The sequence below is a fragment of the Cornus florida genome, unplaced genomic scaffold, assembly GCF_030987335.1.
Source record: "Cornus florida cultivar Cherokee Brave unplaced genomic scaffold, ASM3098733v1 CherokeeBrave_3.0.0_Hap2_Chr10, whole genome shotgun sequence".
NCBI classification, from domain to species: Eukaryota; Viridiplantae; Streptophyta; class Magnoliopsida; order Cornales; family Cornaceae; genus Cornus; species Cornus florida.
In genome coordinates this window covers 73,213,069-73,233,696 of record NW_026775580.1, presented here as the reverse complement: position 1 = coordinate 73,233,696, position 20,628 = coordinate 73,213,069, and the positions used below count along the sequence as shown (strand labels likewise).

The 20,628-nt window shown below is 35.2% G+C and overlaps 3 protein-coding genes and 1 non-coding gene across 5 annotated transcripts; 2 read left to right on the top strand and 2 right to left on the bottom strand.

Moving 5' to 3' along the window:
- The first annotated feature begins 1,989 nt into the window (after nt 1-1,989).
- On the top strand, nt 1,990-5,776 carry LOC132278805 (protein SPA, chloroplastic). Its single transcript, XM_059780702.1, has 5 exons — nt 1,990-2,300; nt 2,396-2,479; nt 2,588-2,639; nt 5,026-5,182; nt 5,539-5,776. The coding sequence occupies exons 1-5, from the start codon at nt 2,121-2,123 to the stop codon at nt 5,558-5,560; spliced, it is 495 nt and encodes a 164-aa protein (XP_059636685.1). The 5' UTR covers nt 1,990-2,120; the 3' UTR covers nt 5,561-5,776.
- A 906-nt stretch (nt 5,777-6,682) lies between these two features.
- Nucleotides 6,683-6,764, bottom strand: TRNAS-UGA (transfer RNA serine (anticodon UGA)). The gene has a single exon. It is a non-coding gene; the product is annotated as a tRNA-Ser (tRNA).
- A 76-nt stretch (nt 6,765-6,840) lies between these two features.
- Nucleotides 6,841-11,810, top strand: LOC132277292 (probable diphthine methyl ester synthase). Its single transcript, XM_059779112.1, has 6 exons — nt 6,841-7,166; nt 7,383-7,507; nt 8,320-8,549; nt 9,188-9,227; nt 9,363-9,454; nt 11,408-11,810. Exons 1-6 carry the CDS (start codon nt 7,017-7,019, stop codon nt 11,614-11,616), a joined length of 846 nt encoding a protein of 281 aa, XP_059635095.1. The 5' UTR covers nt 6,841-7,016; the 3' UTR covers nt 11,617-11,810.
- Nucleotides 11,811-12,102: 292 nt separating this feature from the next.
- LOC132277291 (L10-interacting MYB domain-containing protein-like) lies at nt 12,103-19,922 on the bottom strand. 2 transcript variants are annotated; one of them, XM_059779111.1, is made up of 3 exons: nt 19,805-19,922; nt 13,203-13,541; nt 12,103-13,105 (listed from the first exon to the last, which is right to left on the bottom strand). In XM_059779111.1, exons 2-3 carry the CDS (start codon nt 13,533-13,535, stop codon nt 12,518-12,520), a joined length of 921 nt encoding a protein of 306 aa, XP_059635094.1. In that variant the 5' UTR covers nt 13,536-13,541; nt 19,805-19,922; the 3' UTR covers nt 12,103-12,517. The 2 variants fall into 2 exon arrangements, with proteins under 2 accessions (XP_059635094.1, XP_059635093.1); XM_059779110.1 differs by having other exon boundaries at nt 13,203-13,535; nt 19,805-19,921.
- Between the last annotated feature and the right edge of the window lie 706 nt (nt 19,923-20,628).

The following is a 20,628-nucleotide window of genomic DNA, read 5'->3' as shown; positions in this document are numbered from 1 at the left end:
TACTAAATGTATATAAATTCTTCCATTCTAAACCAAATCCGAGAGTCAACCAATTGCTGATATGAAATACTAATAAAATTGTGATTCAGAATAACAGCCAAAAGGAGAATTCAACCTATGGTAGTGATCAAAGGATTATGTATTCTTCTGATGATCCGAAACCAAAAAGCAGAGGGTTGACCATTGATCATGATGTCAAAATTCAAGAGTTCTCTTCACCAATCTCCTCCCACACTCTTGATTCCCTCCTCAAACCTGAAAAAAAAAAGTGAAAGAGTATACAGAAAACATATCGATGGTGTCAGAGGTTATTGAAGTTAGAGTGATGAAAAGGCAACAGAACACCCACCAGATTGCAGTTGAAGAACACCCACCAACACAATTGAGTGAAGAAGAAGAAGAAGAAACGGAATATAATGATGAAGATGAGAAGGAGGAGGAAGAACATATAGTGGAAAAACCTCTTACTATTGAGTGATGAAAAGGCAACAGAACACCCACCAAATTGCAGTTAAAGAACACCCACCAACGCAATTGAGTGAAGAAGAATAAGAAGAAACGAAATATAATGATGAGGATGAGAGGGAGAAGGAAGAACGTATAGTGGAGAAACCTCTTACCATTGAAACAACTTAGGTGGATTGTAATGACCCGGTCATTTTCCTTCCTTTCCCTTTTCTTAGATTTTCACGGATATTTTTTTTTTCCGTTATACTTTTCCTTTCTGAGTTCAGTTTTTCATCACTTAGTGTCGTTTCGAGTGCTCTGGAATGATTTCCGAGACTCTTTTCCTTGGATTAACAACCTCCTTTGAGGACCGAGTCATTCTCACATTTTTCGTTTTTCGACACTATTCACTTTTCGTCATTTTCCGTATTTCGTCATTTTCTCTATTTTGTCTTTTCCTCGTTTGTCACTTTTTAGCACAACCTCACTTTTCGTGCTCGTAGTTGGTTTTCGACTTCACGTACCTGCAAACCCTCCTTTCTCCCTCGTCCGGACTCCAAATCGAGTGAATTTTTTTTTGAACTTGACTAATTTTTCGTCGTCTATCCAACGGTGTGCTCTATTTCATCCAGATCTTCTTGGATAATTACCAGTTTACCCTTTTGCTTTAAGTGCTCGTTTTTCTTCGTCTTGCCGTTTCTCCTTCGTCCGGACTCCGAATCATGCGATTCTTGAGTCCATCTTGATTAATTTTTCGTTATCTTCCCAGTGGTGTGCTCGGTAGCACCCGAATTCATATTTTTTCAGAAATAACCATTTTGCCCTTGGGGCTATTTTTGTCCGGTTTTCTTGTAATTTCGCTTCCGCTACTTTCTTTTGAGTTCTGTGACTTCACAGGAAGTCATGGATGTGTCTCAGAAATAATATACATTCTAGGGAAGTAATTTCCATGTAAAATGACTATTCTGCCTTTGGGGGCTTATTTGTCATATTTTCGATCTTTTACTTCTGCATCAATTCTCATTGAGTTCCACGACCTCATAGAAGGTCACTTTGACTTCTTAGAGTTTTATTTTTTTTTTGTTTTTGCTTTCGCATTTCGGATCCGTTATCGGATCATCCTTTCGGTTCATTACTGACGCACTGGCCTAAAAACCAGGGCCGTCACATGGATCAGATTGCTGTTCAACAAGAGCCACAACCGCAATTGAATCATATATATATATATATATATATATATATATATATCAATTGAAAGAGATAAGGGCATTATGGGAATTTTAGTAAAATTTGTACATATTCCATTATTGACTTGACTCTAACATAAGGGAGGTATGTGTAGGATATTTTTATTGTTATAAGAGTATTGAGTAAATTCTCAAATCTTTCCCTATAATTATGACAAATAATACCAGAGGTTTAAGTAAATTACCCTATAAAAAAATGGTTATTTTTCAACTTCCGAACCCAAGTGTGTGGTCCATATTGATTGTGACCCACATAATCCAACTTCACAAATTTTGCATTTTGCGTTCCCAATCGAATTCGGTGGTCTTCAGTCTCTCTCTCCACTTCTAATTTCTATGACCTCCACTGATCCTCATTCCTCCTAATAAACCAACCAAACCAGTGTGATTTTGTGTGCGAGAGAGAAACACACACAATAAGGAAAAATGTTGAGTGCAGTTTCTCCTACTCGTGTTCTTCAATCTCCATTCGTATACTGCCCTCTCAAGCTCTCTTCTTCTTCTTCTTCTTCTTCTTCTTCTTCTGTCTCCTTTAAGTCCGCAAGAAATCAACGGTCACCAGTGTCTTATCCATGTATCAGAGCTATTGATCTTGATCAAAACACGGTTATCTCTCTCTAGCTCTCCATCATTCTCCAACTAAGAATTTTTTATTGTTATTTTAAGAAATTTATCTGATAAAAAATTAAATTTATTGGCAGATAGTGGCAATATCAGTAGGGGTTATGAGCATTGCTATTGGGGTTGGAATTCCAGTTTTCTACGAAACCCAAATTGATAATGCAGTAAGTTCTCTCCCATAATGTACCAGTATTATTATGTTTGCAATATGCAATTGAGACATATATATGTGTGTATATATACACACACATAATACATGTATATGTGTGCAGGCAAAGCGAGAGAATACCCAGCCATGCTTCCCCTGCAGCGGGTCTGGTGCTCGTAAGTGGTCCTCCATTCCCTTGTGTTTATTACTGTATTTTGGATGTGTAATTTGACTTATTCCCAATGTTTAGTTGCTTCCATACCTAGTTCATATACCATATCAATTATTTAGCACCTGAATCTATTCCATTTATTTAACTGGTTAGAGATTTGGAAAAAGAAAATAAATAGAAGCCCATTGCTTGTCATGCTTAGTACAACTTAATCGTTGTTAGTTCTGTGCCATAGGGGATTATTTGTGACAGCTTGCACAAGCCAATTATAATGTCTATTGGTACTAAAATCAAGTATTTTCCTTTTGGGACACATACAGCCTCCACGGCCCCACCCTCCCTCTGATGCCCCCCCAACACACACAATCTTATGTGAGTTCTTATTCGATCCAGCCATATCATATGCTCAAGTTCTCTAGTCATTTCGAATTCTTAGTCGTTACTGGTGCATTCCTCACTTTTGCTCTTGGACTTCACTTTTACTGTACTTTGTCAACTTCGGGGCACTTTAGGGTGCAGTTATCACATTGTTATGTTAGAACTATGGGATAATCTACATTTATAAATCTCTAAAAGCTCCTGGTATGAACTAGGAAGTACCTACCTTGCAAGCAAAAGGATCAATAGCATCAATAAACTCATTTCATGAAAAATTTCAAATTTCATTATGGCTACAACATCTAATGCATTTGATTGTCTTAGCTTAACTTTGTTCTGAAGAAGTTAATGTCGGTTTTATATGACTGACAAAAGGAGTTCAAAATTCAGTGTAGCTATTAATTTGGATACTTTTTGAGTCATACTTTTAGTGTAGATAATTAATTTGAATTTTCTGTTCATAAGATTTTGGTGTAGATAATTTTGTACTTGGACTACTACAATGCAGGTTTATCATTATACATTTTTTGTTGTTGTTGTGATTTTGGTTTTGGTAACCATTGTATCTCTTGCTGAGGCAAACAACACTTGTTAATTACTGGTGTGTTGTGTTAGCAACTATAAAAGTCTTCTCCAATGATTTAATGCTGGTGTCAACAATCATGAATTATCTCGTGTGTGTCTAATAGTTGTGGTACTTCAAATTATTGCACTTGAAACTCTCTATCTGAATTGTTATTATCTTATAGTTTTTTTTAAAATTTTAAGAGTCACTGATAAATTATATTTCATATTGGTGTATCAAGAGTAGTCACTTTGTATAAAGTAATGTCTAAAGTATCATATTGGTGTATCAAGAGTAGTCACTTTGTACAATGTAATTTTCCTCTCCCAAGTCCCAACCTAAGTCACACGGAGTTGGTGTGGGAGCGGGAGCTCGAAAACGACAACATGTAAGTCACACATAGTTGGATTGGGAACAAGGGTGTGCGTGGAGCATGAGTGCGCCACCCATTTAGAAGAATTGTGTGACGTCCAAACACTACACATATGCAGGATCACTTTGTACAATTTAATTTTCCTCTCCCAAGTCCCAACCTAAGTCAGATGGAGCTGGTGTGGGAGCGGGGGTGGGAGCTTGAAAACGACAAGATCTAAGTCACACATAGTTGGTTTGGGAACAAGGGTGTGCGCGGAGCATGAGTGCGCCACCCATTTAGAAGAATTGTGTGACGTCCAAACACTACACATATGCAGGATCACTGGGTTGCATTATTTGTATTGCTGTCTTGGTGAAAAGTCCTTTTTTGTTTTCATCAAGCCAAAGCCGTGCATCCATAGAATAATTTGAAGTGGTGTGAGAATACCACTCATACTAATTGAACCTCTCAATTTTGACCTATTCAGGTCACCTTATTCTCTGAACACATATGACTTCATTTACTTGTTTATTAAAAATTTCTAAGGTCCTTCTAGCATGTCTAGGAAAATGATGGCTGTAACCTATGGGTATCCAATGCTTTGCTTTCCAGTCGCACGCAGTATAAAGAAGGTCACTAACCATTGTGGTCTCCATAATTGAGAGTCCTTGGAGGAGTGGGTTGGGTATGGATCTTTTTGCATTATTTGTGCACATAAATACCCTTGGACTCTTGGACTCGTACATGCATTCTCATGTTTGATAGCCCCTCCTTTATCACGTACAAGAGTATAATATGCTAAATCAACCTAACTTTTTCCGTTCATTTTTTTTAATGTGTTGTTGATGTGTACACAATTAGCTACAGTGGTTTTTTTGGGGACAGAAAGGGCAGTTGTCCAACTGAAGGAATCTTAGTATAGTATAGAAACTAAAAAACATATAAAAGTAACGATAGCAAATTCTCCACTGAAATCAAGTTAGCAGTATGAAAGAAGCAAACCAATATATTTATGTGTATGATGCTCTAGAAATGATATGTAATATCTAGAATTATAATTGAATGACTAAAATTAAATGGAACTTTTCCCAGAGAAGTGCAGATTTTGCATGGGAACTGGCAGTGTGACAGTGAATCTTGGTGGGGACGAGAAAGAAGTCTCACGATGCATTAATTGTGACGGTGCTGGTAATTTGACGTGCACCACCTGTCAAGGCTCTGGAATTCAACCTAGATACCTTGATCGCAGGTATGAGACTTTAGTCATGGTTTTTATCATTTATGCAACAAAGCTGATCAGAAAACAGGAAGTTTTCCTCTATATGCACATTATGATCATTTGGATTCAAGCTCACAGTTGAGCAATATTAAATGAAAAACCAAGTTCAGAAAGCTACTGTTGCAATTTGAGATATGAAGAGCCAGAAGTAGATTTCTTCTATAACTAGTTTGTTATTACCAGAATCACAGAGCAATAATAAAAAAAAAAAAAAATCTCTTTTTTTGGCAATTTTGCTTCTGGGATGATGAGAATCGTATGCTTCCTCTTGGATGAATGAGATTAGTGAAAAATATGGTTTTTGGCTGTTTTTTTTGGTTAAACAGAGAATTCAAAGATGATGATTAGTGATGGATTCTGGACTCAAGTTGCGGACTATTTAATTCAATTGTGAAAAAGCTGAGGAACCAACACGCCTTTGTAAAACACCTTCCCCACATATGTTCAATTTCTCCCTTCCCCCCTCAAATTGTCAAATTCTTTCTGATGCCTTTATATTATGTATGATTCAACCAGCAATACACATCCTTTTTTGTAACAATTGATTTGTGGATTTTTGACTGATGTTCATTTCACATGTCGGATTTAAATTCAATGGATTACTTTCAAATGAGTACTGCAAACAAAGCCGGATGTCAGTGACCTGTCGGACGAACCAAATCCTCATTGAATTTTATTCTTCCAGTAGAAAGCACTCAAGCATGGACTATATATTGAGTTTATCTTGTCCTCGGCTTTGCGGTTTCTAAACATGCTAGTAGATGCTACTGAGTGTTTGCTCTTAAACCATTGCAGCAGCTCATCATTTTTCTTTGTGCTGCTGCTGCCTCCATAACTATATATATATATATAATGATGAGCTGCTGCAATTGTTTAAGAGCAAACACTCAGTAGCATCTACTAGCATGTTTAGAAACCACAAAGCCGAGGACAAGATAAACTCAATATATAGTCCATGCTTGTATATATATACTGTCTTGGGGAAGCTGGGGTTTCATTGATATAATACATGTCTGGGATATGCCCCTTGAACTATATCTTCCCATTTCTGGCCACCTCATGAAGCTGTGATATATACAAGAAAATATTGCACAATTTTGTCCATACAATAGTGAAACGACCTGATCGACGAACTTTATTATCTTTCAACCTTTTTAATTAGTACTTGCTCACATGATACTACATGTATCAATTTTCATTCAGGGCCCAAAGAATATGATATACACGTTCAAAAATCATGCATGTCAAAAACCAAAATTTGTCTCAATCAAAGGAAATGTGCTCTATTCTAAAAAAAAAGTTGTTTTAAACATTTAATGGTAACATACGGGTGTTGTTACCCCCATTGGAGAAACCCGAAATAAAATTGAATTTTGTGGAGTCCCAAAAATTTATTAATGGTAACATATGGCTAATAAGATAAAAAATAATAATAATACAATATGGAAATAATGTGAAAAAATATTAAATCGTCGACAGCAGGGTTCGAACCTGCGCGGGCGAAGCCCAACAGATTTCAAGTCTGTCTCCTTAACCACTCGGACATATCGACGGTCTGTCCTTCTGTTACGAAGACTATTATATATAATACAGAATAAAGGATTTCTTTCAGAAAAAATGTGTTCATCAAAACCCAACCACGATTTAGGGTTTAACTATCTGCTGAGTGCTGAAACAAACCCAAGGGCTTTTGTCCAGATTGTTGATCATCATCATCAGAAGAAGCTTGTATCCCTCTATATATAAGCTTGTATTTCTCTCTCTATATATATTTATATATAAATCAGAAGACAGAAGAAAAGGGATGTTGTATATAATAGGTCTGGGTTTGGGGAACGAGAAAGACATCACCCTCAGAGGTCTCGAAGCGGTGAAGAGATGTCACAAGGTGTACATAGAGGCCTACACTTCTCTCCTCTCTTTCGGCCTCTCTTCTCATGGTCTCTCAACTCTGGTACAACCTCTCTTACTCTCTCTCTCCTTGATCTCTGAATTATCATCAATCTTGTATGTAACATACATTGTCGATTTTTTGAATTCGGGAAAAAGAAATGAAATTTAGAAACTTGTCAATTTTAAATATTTCACTATAATATTTGTTAAACTAATTTGAAAGACTTGTCAATTTCATTTTCTCTTAATTTGTAAATAAATTTCAATTCCTTTGCAGGAGGAACTGTATGGGAAGTCAGTCACGCTTGCAGACAGAGAGATGGTTGAAGAAAAAGCAGACGATATACTGTCCGAAGCTCGTGGGTCTGATGTTGGTTTCCTTGTAGTTGGTGACCCTTTTGGGTATGAATTTGCTTTTATGGTCATTGAATATTTTGCTGCTAGAGTGGTTTATTGTTAATCAATTATTTGTGTTGTTTTGCATTATAATTCGATTCTTTTGTCTATATGTTTTCGGTGTTAGATATGTACATTATAAAGGAGTTTTGAGTTGTTCAATCGGGTGTGGATAATTATGTTATTTGTTCTTGAAATTTATTTAGGCATCGTTAGTTGATTTGTACATGATGCTTCAAGTTGCTAAAATATGTTGGTTTATGGCTACAATGAAGCTTGGGAAACATACGCAGGAAACAGGATGAGTTTGGAGTCACCATAATCTTGCTGCCTTGAACATCGGTGCCCAAAACTATTGCAAAAATTCATAGTAAATATATAATAAATTTTAGAATTCAATTTGAAGTGTAAATAGTGAGTTGGTGCTCAAATGAATATTAGAAATTATTGGTGGTGCGATTGTTGGTATCGTTTGGATGTTTTCAAATAGATTGATCTCATTAAGTAGAGTAATTTCAACTTTCTGACTATCCTTTGTGACATGTACTGTATAACATTGTGAGCCACAGGCAGAAAAGAAGAAGGTAGGGGTAGGGTGCTTTGCATTTATTATGAAGCTCAGAATTCCAAGGAATAATTTTGCCTGATAATTTTCTTTGCACAGTATTTATAACCAACGGAAGGCAAAAAAGAATAGATAGCTTAACATACATGTGCTTTCTTGTTTCTTCATGTTCATAAATGTTTCTATTGGGTGTTCTTTATTGATTGGCTTCACTAACTGTCATCTTTCTCTTGTCTCCTAAAATCAATTGCAGAGCAACAACACACACTGATCTTGTTGTTCGAGCGAAGAAGTTGGGGGTGGAAGTCGAGGTGGTACACAATGCATCAGTGATGAATGCAGTCGGAATTTGTGGTCTACAACTATATCGTTATGGAGAGACTGTTTCCATACCTTTTTTTACTGAAACATGGAGGCCTGATAGTTTTTATGAGAAAATTCAAAGAAATCGCAAGCTTGGATTGCACACTCTTTGCTTGTTAGGTGAAAACATCGCTTTTACTGCTTAGATTGTTGATATTTGTAAACAAACTATTACTTTTTTTAGTTATTGAAACCTTTGGCTGCTTTTATCGTGTGACCTATCAAAATTGTATAACATCATGACCCTTCATATGAACTACTTCATGGCATCAAATCCCATTCAGTACCCACACACATCCATTCTTTAAGTTTTTGTTATTTTTTTCATATTAAGTTTGCTATGTTCTAGTTCTTGGTCTTTAAGAAACCCATTCGTAAGATGAAGATCTTAGATATTAAGATGTGATCTATATATCAAGAGGCACCAGAGACATACGATGTATCTTGTCGTAGTCTTATTATAGTGATGATAGGCTATTGTCCCTTCATATTGGAACCCATCAATTTAACTGCCGTTGAACAATTAAAATCTCTCCTTTATTCCTAATGCCGTGACATCAAAGACCCACATCTTGTTCTTTGTTTCTCATTTATCCTTTATGAACGGTTAAACACAATCATTTTCTTTTGACTCGGATGAAAAAGATGGAAAATTTAAATCTTAAGATTTTTGCTGTACTGAGTGAAAAGTCAGTAATTTTGTTTATTTTTGGTGTGATTATCTTGAAATACTCATTGCACATATCTTAAATCTGCAGATATACGTGTGAAGGAACCCACATTGGAATCCTTGTGCAGGTCAGAAATTCAGATTGATTCTGAATCTTTTATTTTATTTTATTTTTACATGACTTCTTTTATTAATTTTTTGTTTGGCATTCTTTCGCTGCCGCTTAGACTTTATAAATTGGTTTGCCCTTATGATATTCTCAGAGGAAAAAAACAGTATGAACCACCAAGATATATGACAATAAGCAATGCAGTTGAGCAACTATTGGAGGTGGAGCAAAAGCATGGAGAATTTGGTATTTTTTATTTGTTATTTTTAATTCCTTTTTCCTATTGGTAAATACAGTCACACAACTAGGAAAAAAATATACTCACACACAAACATGTGTTATTGTTGGGACTTGAACCCTCAACCATCCCTATGGGGAGGTGGAGGACATACCACTCAAGCCAAGGCTTTGGTGGTAAAATCTGATAATTTTTAATTTTTTAAACACATTAATCATGAGTTTTAACCTTCTCTGGCCACCTTTGTCTTCACTTTGGTATATTTGAGTTTCCATTTCTTCAATTTGGTTGCTCAGAACCTATTATTTACCAATGTTTTGCTGGCTTGCTGGTAAGATGATTCGGTTGAGTTTGATCTCCCCCCCCCCCCCTCCAAAAATAAAGGGGAACAAAAAGAAAAAGATAAAAAAGAATCTCCTAATCCGTACACAGGGCATGAACATGTTTGTATCTAAGGAAAAAATTGTTGCCCAGTCTGGTTGTTGTAGTTTACTGCGGCGTTCTTGTATGCACAGTGCCAAAAAATCCTGATGATCCACCATTAGAATACGCCATGTTAAATCGTATGATGGGAAGATTTTATATTCTAAATTTTAAACATAATATTTGAATTGTAGAGGATTCTTTTTGGGTACAAGGAAAGTTTGGTGAATGTATTATCATGATCATTTGATTGTGTAAAATATTATTACTGGGTCATATTGCCATGCTATTGGAGGCAGGAATAGGATGTATTGATTGGCTTTGTTCGGTTTGCTCAATTCTTGTTTTAATTTGGTAAATTCATTTGTCATGTATTGTTATTTAACAGCAAGAGCTTGACTTTATATTTGTTATTATTAGGTCACTAATTTTCACTCAGAAACTTTCTCATAATATGGTGTTTAGTTTTATTGGGGAGACCAGTGTTCAGGTCAACTATTTATTTTGGGGTTGGCTCATGGTATGATTATAGGTTTTAAAGTGTAAATAAGATGTAGGGATGAATAATAAGAGATGAAGATTGACTGGAACAATATCAGAAGATGTCTGCCACACTTATTGAAAGAGTTGCAATATGAAATGCCTTAGAACCGATTTGCACGTTTTATGCTTAAAGCTCTCAGCATCTGACCAGTCTGAATAATTTATAGAAGTGTTAAATTAAAAAGAAATAACTATTATAATTTACAAGCTGTTTCTTGAAGGGTATGTAGGGGGAATCCCAAGTGACCTCGATAAATGAGGTTTGGACTTGGGAGGTTAAGCTCCTGGACACTATGGTGGCAGGGGTAAGGGTTGTGGAAGTTGGGTAGGATGAGGTGTTGCAACTCACTCGTGCTTGTTTTGGTGTGTAGGGGTTAAAAAACACCATACAGGCAATGTGATATCATTATTATTATTATTATTTTTGCAATTTATTGAGATTCTCTTTATGCAGCATACAAATTTATTTCTGGCCTTTTTGAACAGCCGGGTGTCAAAGCAAACTCCTGTTTGTTTTAATTAGATTGCCGATCATTGAATCTTACAATGTTCTAATTAAGTATTTTTACTGTATTGCCAAGGAACTTTAATTGGTCATTTGTCTCTCAAGATTGAGGAAGCAAACTCACAGATGTAAAAGTTAATAGACACTGGGAAAAAAAATATAAAAAAAAAAATAAGAAAATCTGGGCAGAACCTGTAAACGAGGTCATTTTTCCTACTGTTGGGACCCTGTTTTGGTATTTCTCCCCTTAGGTGGGCTTGTCATGGTGAATTTCAGTTATATGTGTTCTAATCGTACAACAAAAGCCAAGCTGCTTCTGCACCTCTTGCCCTGACAATAGGGTTGTGTTTTATTACCTCTTGTATCACTGCCTTCTTGAATGTCCAACTTCTTCCAGAATTTCCCTTGTTTGGCCTTTGTGTTTTTGAGGGAGTCCAAGTAATAATATTATGTTTTTTGTACTAATTTTCTTCTCGGTTGCTATTTGCAGCATACAATGAAGAAACTACTTGCGTTGGTTTTGCCAGATTGGGGAGCGAGGATCAAATGGTAGTTGCAGGTTCAATGAGGCAATTGCTTACAGTCGACTTTGGAGGACCTTTACATTGCATTGTCATAGTTGGCGAAACTCATCCATTGGAGGAAGAAATGCTGGTTTTTTATACAATTGAAGGAGGAAATCCAACACAAACTCCATAATTCTCAAAAGAATTTATTTATTGTTGTATTCATAATCTGTTTCTTGTAATATTTTTTACCTCCATTTTGTAACTCCTAATTTTGTTATCTTCGGAGGCACTGCTTGTCTTTTAGACCATTCAGAAAAAAAATATTTTCAGTCATCATATCTTATTGATGATTTATATTGTTTTATCAGATGTGCACTTGTCAAATATTTTTGTTGACGACATTTTGTATGGTCATTTATTTTAAGACTACATAGCTAAGGATTAGGACCATTGTCTGCTGGATCATTTGGTAAATATGCATTGGCATTGAGGGTAAATTAGTACCAAGTTGATACTATTGGTCTTGCAAAACTTGGATACGAATTGAATCATAATGATGAATTTTGAGTATAATAATATTAACCATGTTTAACCTAATAAAGCCTTATTCAATCCGATTTTTGTGACTTGTATTATCTACCCAAGGAGTGCATTTTAATATTTAAATCTACTAAAATAGAAAAAGAAAATAATTTTACTAATATTTATTGTAAATGAGGGTTAAAGTTCAAAAAATGTGCACATATCACCTTAGCTTGAAATGATGCAAGCTTATGTTAGCAAAACGTACAATCAATCAGATGACACCAAATATATACATATCACGGTTCGTCCAAATTGGTTTGATTTTTTTGAACTAGAACCAAACCGTTGAGTCAAAGAACCGAACCGAACGAAACAGCACTGTTTGAATTGGCCCGGATCACATTGACAGTTTGAACGGTGTTGTGTGCAACCCCATCACTAGAACATCATCTCATCCTTGTTCTTCCTCTGGCAAAGCAGAACATTTCATACATTAACCATAAAGTCTTACATTATGAACACCATGATCTTGATACCATCTCTTAACCAAAACTGTCATCCCAACATTAGGGTCCATTACTGCACTTCCCTTGCAACCATGCCGAACGTATTTTGTTTCCTTTAAGAGAGATGAATGTCTCTCTCAGATTGGGGTCCTCGAAGAGATCCAGAGCAGCAAAGTATAGACCATCCTGAATCCCTTCCATCTCATCCAAAGCTTTGATGCATTTAGTTATTGTAAATCTGTCATCACTCTGAGGCGTGGCAACCATCCTCGACTTTGAAGCAGCAACCATCTCTAACATAGCGCCTGCCATGGCATCAAATATTTCTTGATCTTTCCTGCTTCTGCCTGGAGAAGAGCCTGCTTCCGATGGACGCTTTCTCTTTCTCTCTGCGGTGTTCTTGCTCGTATTTTGTGCTGAAGAAGCATTTCCTTGTGCAAATCTTGATGATGGAGTTTTTGGATGTGGGCTTTCACTTTCTTGATGTAAAGTTAATGCTGCTGGGATTTTCCCATGAGACTTGTCCAATTCTTCATAGTGACTTGATTGGGCATATTTCCCATCACTCCCCGAGTCTGCAAATATTGTGCATAGCTGATCATAAATGGGACAATCCTTAATCTTGGTTGTTTCGGGCTTAGGTTGTGCCTAAAGTAAACAATTAAATCAGAACACAATAATAATACTAATAACAACAACGTTAATAATATTATTTTAAGGAAAAGCTAACGCTAAGGAAACGTACAACAATGTCTTCCCAGAGGTCAAATCCAATGCAACAAGAATCTTCCATAGTGAAGTCATTTTGATCATAAGCAGACTTCAGATTATAGTAACGTGTCCGCAACACATCTAAATGCTTCCTCAATTGGTTGTTATTGAAGTTGAGATTTGTTTGCTTATTAAATTCATTGCGTATATGGTTCCAAGTTTTTTTGTCAAAAATATTGTTTGGTCTGTTCCCAAGTTGAATCTGCTCAACAACCAAGTCTGAAAATATCTTGTCAAGGGATGCTGTCCATCTAGTTCTTAACCGTTCTTGCTGCTTGGGTTGTTGGTCACTGGCTTCACTATCCATCTGCAACTTCGGGAGGTGAATTCAAAGTCAATAACAGCAATCAGCATAAAATAATGCCCAAAAAGACAATGAACTTTAAGGTAACAAACCACCAATCCACCACCATCAAAAACAAACACACACACAGATGGTCATTTCACCCAGAAGAATTAATAAATAACGAATTCATGGTTGTCTTTATCAAGGCACCCTGCAGCTCCAGCAACCAACACAACTTGAACACTTCCATTTCACAAATTTAGAGCAACACAGGCACTGTTTTTACATGCAGTGAGATACTAAAATGTTCCTCACAAGAATTATCATGTTCTATGTTTTTTTACTCAAAATGTCTTGATTTTGCACCTTTTGCAAGTGTGTATCAGAGGCACAATGATAATTCATTGGTCATAATAGGCAATCATGTTCTTTAGTTATGACAATTTAGAACATAATTAGCATCTCAAACATTATCTAATTGATTGTTGTGTTATCTAGATTGCCCCCTTCATTTTTTCAACATAAGATACAGAACTATTGCATGCCCAAGAAAGCAAACGCTATGATACTGCCATGAACACAATAAATGATGATACGATTAATGGCAAAATTTTTAGATGCCCAGTGGATAATAAGCACGGAGCACCTTACACAACTAGGTAACATATATTAAGAGAGGTGAGGTCTGGATACGGGACTTACTATTTATAGTCAAGGGATTTTAAGTGTTAAAATTCTCAAGGAATTAAGACCGTTCACCAATGCACCAGACCTTCGGCTAAAGCCATATTGGTGGTTGAAATTTTTCAAAGAAATCTAATAATGTCGGTATACTACAAAGAAATATGAGCTGCCTATTACTACTAATAGGACCACCGTATTCATAAACAACATAAACGATCACGCTCACCATGCGAAATCACACGATGTTAATGAGCATAGCTAATTAAAGACCTAGAGAAAGATTATTTAGCCTAATCAAAACGAACATTTCATACAAAAGCATGACCAATGGATGAGTGGCAGGCTAGAAAAGATAAAATTAGAAATTAATAAATTCATCATTCTTATGAGAAAAAAAAAAAAAAAAAAAAAAAAAAAAAAAAAAAAAAAAAAACACTGCATGGCCATGTGTATGATATTCAATTTCTTCTGGAAATTTTTTGGACAACTAGTGTCCTAAAGTTTCTAAGAGTGACGAAAAGAGTAGCATTAGACATAGAGACGCACATGGATATGGCTGCTCCTTAGAAGTATCTAGACTTCATAGCTCATACTAATGGATCCCAAGGGACAAATGTTTAAATTAAGGGCAATGATTTTTTAAACCTACAAGCTACAGAATGGAGATTCAAATGCAGCTTAGGTAACATTGCCCCTACTAAGACATGACACCAGTAAAAACAAAAAAAGGACAGTTGTAATAAAGTTGTCCATGTGAATTCACCCTATCTACTAATTATATAGCATTTAAATCCCAACGAAAGAAAATGCTTTGAGAAACTCTTAAACATTTTTTTGACTTGTTCCTAACACTGATTTTTTTTAACTAATTAATTTAGAACACGATCAATTATTATTATTATGTCAATCAAAAACTGTCCAGGAGAGAATTTAATCTATTAAAGCGGAATTCTCTAGTATCATCAATACATTATTAAGAAATCTTTCAAGCAGCAGTGAAAATACCTGATCGACGAACACCACTAACAAGGTACATCTTTTCTTACATTCACATACACTTTTTGCCAACGTCGGACTCAAGTCCCTCCTCCTCTATTTTTATAATTTCTAAACACATTTATGATCTAGTATTGGAATGAGAGCTTTTAGTCCCTCTGTGTTTGATTTGTACTTACAAAGTGTTTATCTTAATTGGTTTTGCCCACATTGGACTCAAGTCCCTCCCCCTCCATTTTTAAAATTTCTAAACATACATACATATATTTATATATATGGGAAAGCTAACATCCTTCTTTCATGGGGATGATAAGCTTGTCCCGTGACAAATATGACCTTAATGCCATAATATGTAACCCATCTACTATAAGGTTATTTCTGGAATTTTAAACAATGATTCTATTCTGCTCTCTCCTCTTCAATTTACAACTCTCAAAAACACAGCAACACCGTCCGACGTCAACACCACCATAACCGTCAGCGCAACCACCTCCATAACCGGCAGCTGGTGGTGGCGCCGCTGGATATTGTGGTAATGGTGCTGCCGGTTATAGAGGCGGTTGCACCGGCGTTTATGGTGGTGTTAACGTCGGACGGTGTTGCTGTGTTTGTGAGAGTTGTAAATTGAAGAGGAGAGAACATAATAGATTCATTGTTTTAAATTCCATAAAAAACCTTATAGCAGATGGGTTACATATTATGCATTAAGGTCATATTTGTCACCGGACAAGCTTATCATCCCCATGAAAGAAGGATGTTAGCTTTCCCACATATATATATATATATATATATGTATGTATGTTTATAAATTTTAAAAATAGAGGGTAGGGACTTGAGTCCAATGTGGGCAAAACCAATTAAGATAAACACTTTGTAAGCACAAATCAAACACAGAGGGACTAAAAGCTCTCATTCCAATACTAGATCATATATGTGTGTGTGTGTGTGTGTGTGTGTGTGTGTGTGTTTAGAAATTATAATTTACAAAAATAGAGGAGGAGGGACTTGAGTCCGACGTTTATGTGAATGTAGAAAAAAATGTAAGAAAAGATGTACCTTGTTCATGTTGTTCGTCGATCAGGTCTTTTCAATGCTACTTGAAAGATTTCTTAAAAATGTATTGACAATACTAAAGAATTCCACTTTAATAGATAAAATTTTCTCTCCTGGACAATTTTTGATTGACATAATAATAATAATTGATCATGTTCTAAATTAGTTATAAAGTTAAAAAAAATTGGTGTTGGTACCACAAGTCAAAAAAATGTTTTAAAAGTTTCCCAAACCATTTTCTTTCGTTGGGATTTAAATGCTATATAGTTAGTAGATAGGGTGAATTCACATGAACAACTTTATACAACTGTCCTTTTTTTGGTATTTTTTTGAGTTACCTAAAAATTTCACTCTCATACACACACACATCTATATTTACTAAATTTTCTATTGGATTTGTTTTAGACACGCTATGCACTGGACAACTGATCATCAGGACAGTAGCGATGTCATCGTTGAGGTTAAGGTGATGCAATCATAAGTAATGATTTTCAAAACCTACAAGCTACAGAATGGAGATTCAAATGCAGCGTAGGCAACATTGTTTTGAGATTTCATATGCAATCATAAGTAATGACCAACAACTCTTGCTGCTGGGGTGAGGGCTCCAGGGGTGGGAGTTGTTGGGGTTGGGAATCCTAACCTACCCCAACAACTCCCACCCCGGGAACCCTTGTGATGTCATCGTTAAGGTTGAGGTGATGCAATCATAAGTAATGATTTTCAAAACCTACAAGCTACAGAATGGAGATTCAAATGCAGCATAGGCAACATTGTTTTGGGATTTCATATGCAATCATGAGTAATGATCAACAACTCTTGCTGCTGGGGTAAGGGCTCCTGGGGTGGGAGTTGTTGGGGTGGGGGGTCCTAACCTACCACAACAACTCCCACCCCAGGAACCCTCACCCCAAAACCAATAGTCATCAAGGTAAATTTTTATCTAAAAATTTCGCTCTCATACACACACACACACACACACACATATCTATATTTACTAATTTTTCTATTGGATTTGTTTTAGACACGCTACGCACTCAACAACTGATCATCAAGATAGTACCGATGCCATCGTTGAGGTTGAGGCAATTCAATCGAAAGTAATGATTTTCAAAACCTACAAGTTACAGAATGGAGATTCAAATGCAGCATAGGCAACATTGTTTTGAGATTTCATATTCTTCTTTACTTTTGATCAATTATATTTAAAGCTGTTTTTTTATGTTTCGAAAATTATTAAGGAGGCTTTTCCAATAAGCGGGGACAGTTGTGCAAGATAGGACAAAGCTAATTGTTGCTTTTTAATTTGATAGACATCACAAATCTAGTCAAATATACTTATGTTCTTCTTTTTCTTTTAATAGTTGATATGACCATACCAGTAATGAAAAATGTACTATATTTTTCTTTAGCCTCCATTTCACAAAAAAATTTACATGTAAAAGTAAAAATCTCTTTATCTAATTTATGATGTTTGAAATATATATATATTTCAAAAAAGCTTTTTCATCAATAATAGATACACGTAACTTCCAACATCTATTACGCTCATAATTGCCTAGGTGAATTCCCCGCAAGCAGCCTTTGTCCTTCTCCATACGTATATGTATCAAAATCGTCCGGAGTCCATAGACTCTCTCCAAACTCTAACCCCTCTTTTCACATCAAAACCCCTTTCCTTCTCTCATTTTCTCTCTCTATACACACACACACATATATATATATGTATATTGAACAACCATTAGGGTCCATAATCCTACAGCCCTTGCTTATCCTATGCACCCCACCCTACCTTCATCCCCATGTATCTGCTCTTGATCTTAGGTCGGGCTCACTGAGGACGTGATCAAGGAGTTCAACAGTACCTCTAGCTATCTACATCATTGGATGCACATCTACACCACCTTGATGTTGGATACAAATTTGTTCACCATGTTTATGTAAAATATTTTCTTTATTATTGGATGGTAATCTTATGACTTAAGGAAATTAGATCTTTAAGTCATTTTCCTCATGAAGTTGTAAAAGTGAAAACATATTAAGGTTTTTCAATCAAATTTATGAGTTACAAAACACTGAAAAGAGGGAAACATCTTCCGTAAGATGTTTTACATCGAAACAAGATGGAGCCTTAATCTCAAAAGTAGAACTAAAATAAAGATAAATAAATAAATAAAGATTGCTAATCGAGGCTTGAAGCATTTATCTATGCGGTGTGATTGTTTAATTAGTGAGTGATTTGATCATGCAATTTGAATTTCATAAAAACAAATAATGATGATTGTGATCACATCCCAAAAAAAAAAAAAAAAAAAAAAAACACACACACACACAAATTCACTGAATACTACTATTACATACAATTATAAGAAGATGTAAGAAATTGGGAAATTAAAAAATTAAGTAGAGCATGAAGGGACAAATAAAGGCTGTTGAGCCGCAGAGGTTTGCTTACGTAACAGTTACTACACCTAAAGATTGCCTGGGCACTATGGTAGGCACTTAAGTGATCCGCTATGCACTTTTTGTATACACAATATAACACCCAGTACATGTATCATTGTTGTTGCTGCATGAACAGCACATTACTCAAAAGTAAGAAAACTTTTGAATAATATAACTTTGATTAAGAGTTATACTAATTAAAGTTGCTCAGGAATTGATCAAAAGATTCATTTCAAAGGTAAGTTTGCAAAGGAAAATTGCATGTAGCCCCTTCAAAGTCCATTGGATCCACTTATTCTTCCTCTTGAAAATTCAAATCTAGCGAAAAATGTGTTCACTATTGTCTAGTTCTCGCCACAGTATATTAAGACTTCATTCACAGACACACACATAAATTATTTGTTCAAGTAGAAGAAAAGGAATGCTAAACACTTGACTGACTCATTTTTTGTTTGTAAGCATATTGTCATCTCTATCTCTTTTTTTTATTTATTTTTTCATATCAATTTCTAGTCTCTATTTATTAAAGTTGTATTCTCTTCTTCATTTTTAAGTCATATATTCTTCATTTTTTTAGGTTATGTTAAGGACCCGAAAAACAATAGCGTGGACGCTCCTGGTCACGCCTTTACAATCATTGGATTACAATACTGTGAGGTAGCCTGAGAATTAAGAATATACATTATGAATTGAATTGTAAGAAAGGTAAATATATATATATATATATATATACACAGTTGTTTTAAAAAAAATTCAAATTTAACTTCATCTCACTAGTTTGGCACCCAAATAAATATTTCTGGCTCCACCAACCAGACGCACCCATGTTTACAATGAAAATCCACCACTCAGACTTTGTTCCACTATAAACCCTAGAAACAAAACCCATACATTGACGCTCACTTGATCACCAAAACTTTTTATTAAATAATTAATTATAAACGATCTGTAGATATGCATATATATACACACAGCTTTCACAACTATATAACTTACCAAATGAAGGCAAGAATTGCAATTCAAATCGGTTGAACGTGTAAATATGTAATGGAGAAGAGGTAAAACCAAATAATATACAAGAAAAAGAAGATGTATATATGTCGAGTTTGTACCTGAATAGAGATACGACCAGCTAGTCGCCGGAAAATTCAGAATTCGACGGAGGTGGAGGAAGGCAAACGGAGCGGCGAGCCCGAGTTCCGTCCAAACAAAACAGAATTAGGTCTAATTTACCTTTTATTTATTTTAAGGGTTATATTTGTAATTAAGTAAAAGGTAAAGTCCTTACGAGCTGGTTTTCATTACTCAACCAATAGCAACAAAGCTGCAGTCAATCTCGTTGGGCTCAAGTATACTTGATAAAATCCAATTTATTTTATCTTTTTATTTTTTTTTGGGGATAGATTTTTCTCTAAACCTACAATTTTAATGGATTAAGTTGAAGGAAAAAAAAAAAAAAAGGAGGAGAGGAGCAAAACAATATTTAATTTGAAAATAAGGAGGGAAAGGAAATGAAAAAGGAGGTAAAATATATATATATATATATATATATATATATATATATATATATATATGTTTGTTAGCATGGGATCTCTAAGAAATGAAGATAAGATAGTAATCACTCATTTTGTTTGTTTGTTTTACTTTTTCTCAAACTTTATCGATTGTTCTCCTTAGAGCATCTCCGTGGGCTCTTTGAATTTAGACTTTCCGAATTTGTTACATTAGTATTTTTAATAGCCGCGTCAGTATGTTAGAGTCTTCAAATTTTAGTTATCACATGTACTCCAATGGTGCATTTTTGCTCTCCAAAAATATTAATATTTTAATAATTTTAAAATTTTTAATATTGTGTAATGTTTTATTTGAAATAAATAATTAAATCCAAAAATATTAATATTTTAATAATTTTAAAATTTTTAATATTGTGTAATGT

Excerpts from the sequence above, each read along its gene's own strand:
- LOC132277291 (XM_059779111.1), bottom strand. The coding sequence starts at position 13,535 with ATGGATAGTGAAGCCAGTGACCAACAACCCAAGCAGCAAGAACGGTTA. Across the intron at positions 13,106-13,202 it reads ACCTCTGGGAAGACATTGTT|GCACAACCTAAGCCCGAAAC; the intron begins GTACGTTTCCTT and ends TGTTTACTTTAG.
- LOC132278805 (XM_059780702.1), top strand. The coding sequence starts at position 2,121 with ATGTTGAGTGCAGTTTCTCCTACTCGTGTTCTTCAATCTCCATTCGTA. Across the intron at positions 2,301-2,395 it reads TTGATCTTGATCAAAACACG|ATAGTGGCAATATCAGTAGG; the intron begins GTTATCTCTCTC and ends ATTTATTGGCAG. Across the intron at positions 2,480-2,587 it reads AAACCCAAATTGATAATGCA|GCAAAGCGAGAGAATACCCA; the intron begins GTAAGTTCTCTC and ends ATATGTGTGCAG.
- LOC132277292 (XM_059779112.1), top strand. The coding sequence starts at position 7,017 with ATGTTGTATATAATAGGTCTGGGTTTGGGGAACGAGAAAGACATCACC. Across the intron at positions 8,550-9,187 it reads GCACACTCTTTGCTTGTTAG|ATATACGTGTGAAGGAACCC; the intron begins GTGAAAACATCG and ends TTAAATCTGCAG. Across the intron at positions 9,228-9,362 it reads ACATTGGAATCCTTGTGCAG|AGGAAAAAAACAGTATGAAC; the intron begins GTCAGAAATTCA and ends TGATATTCTCAG.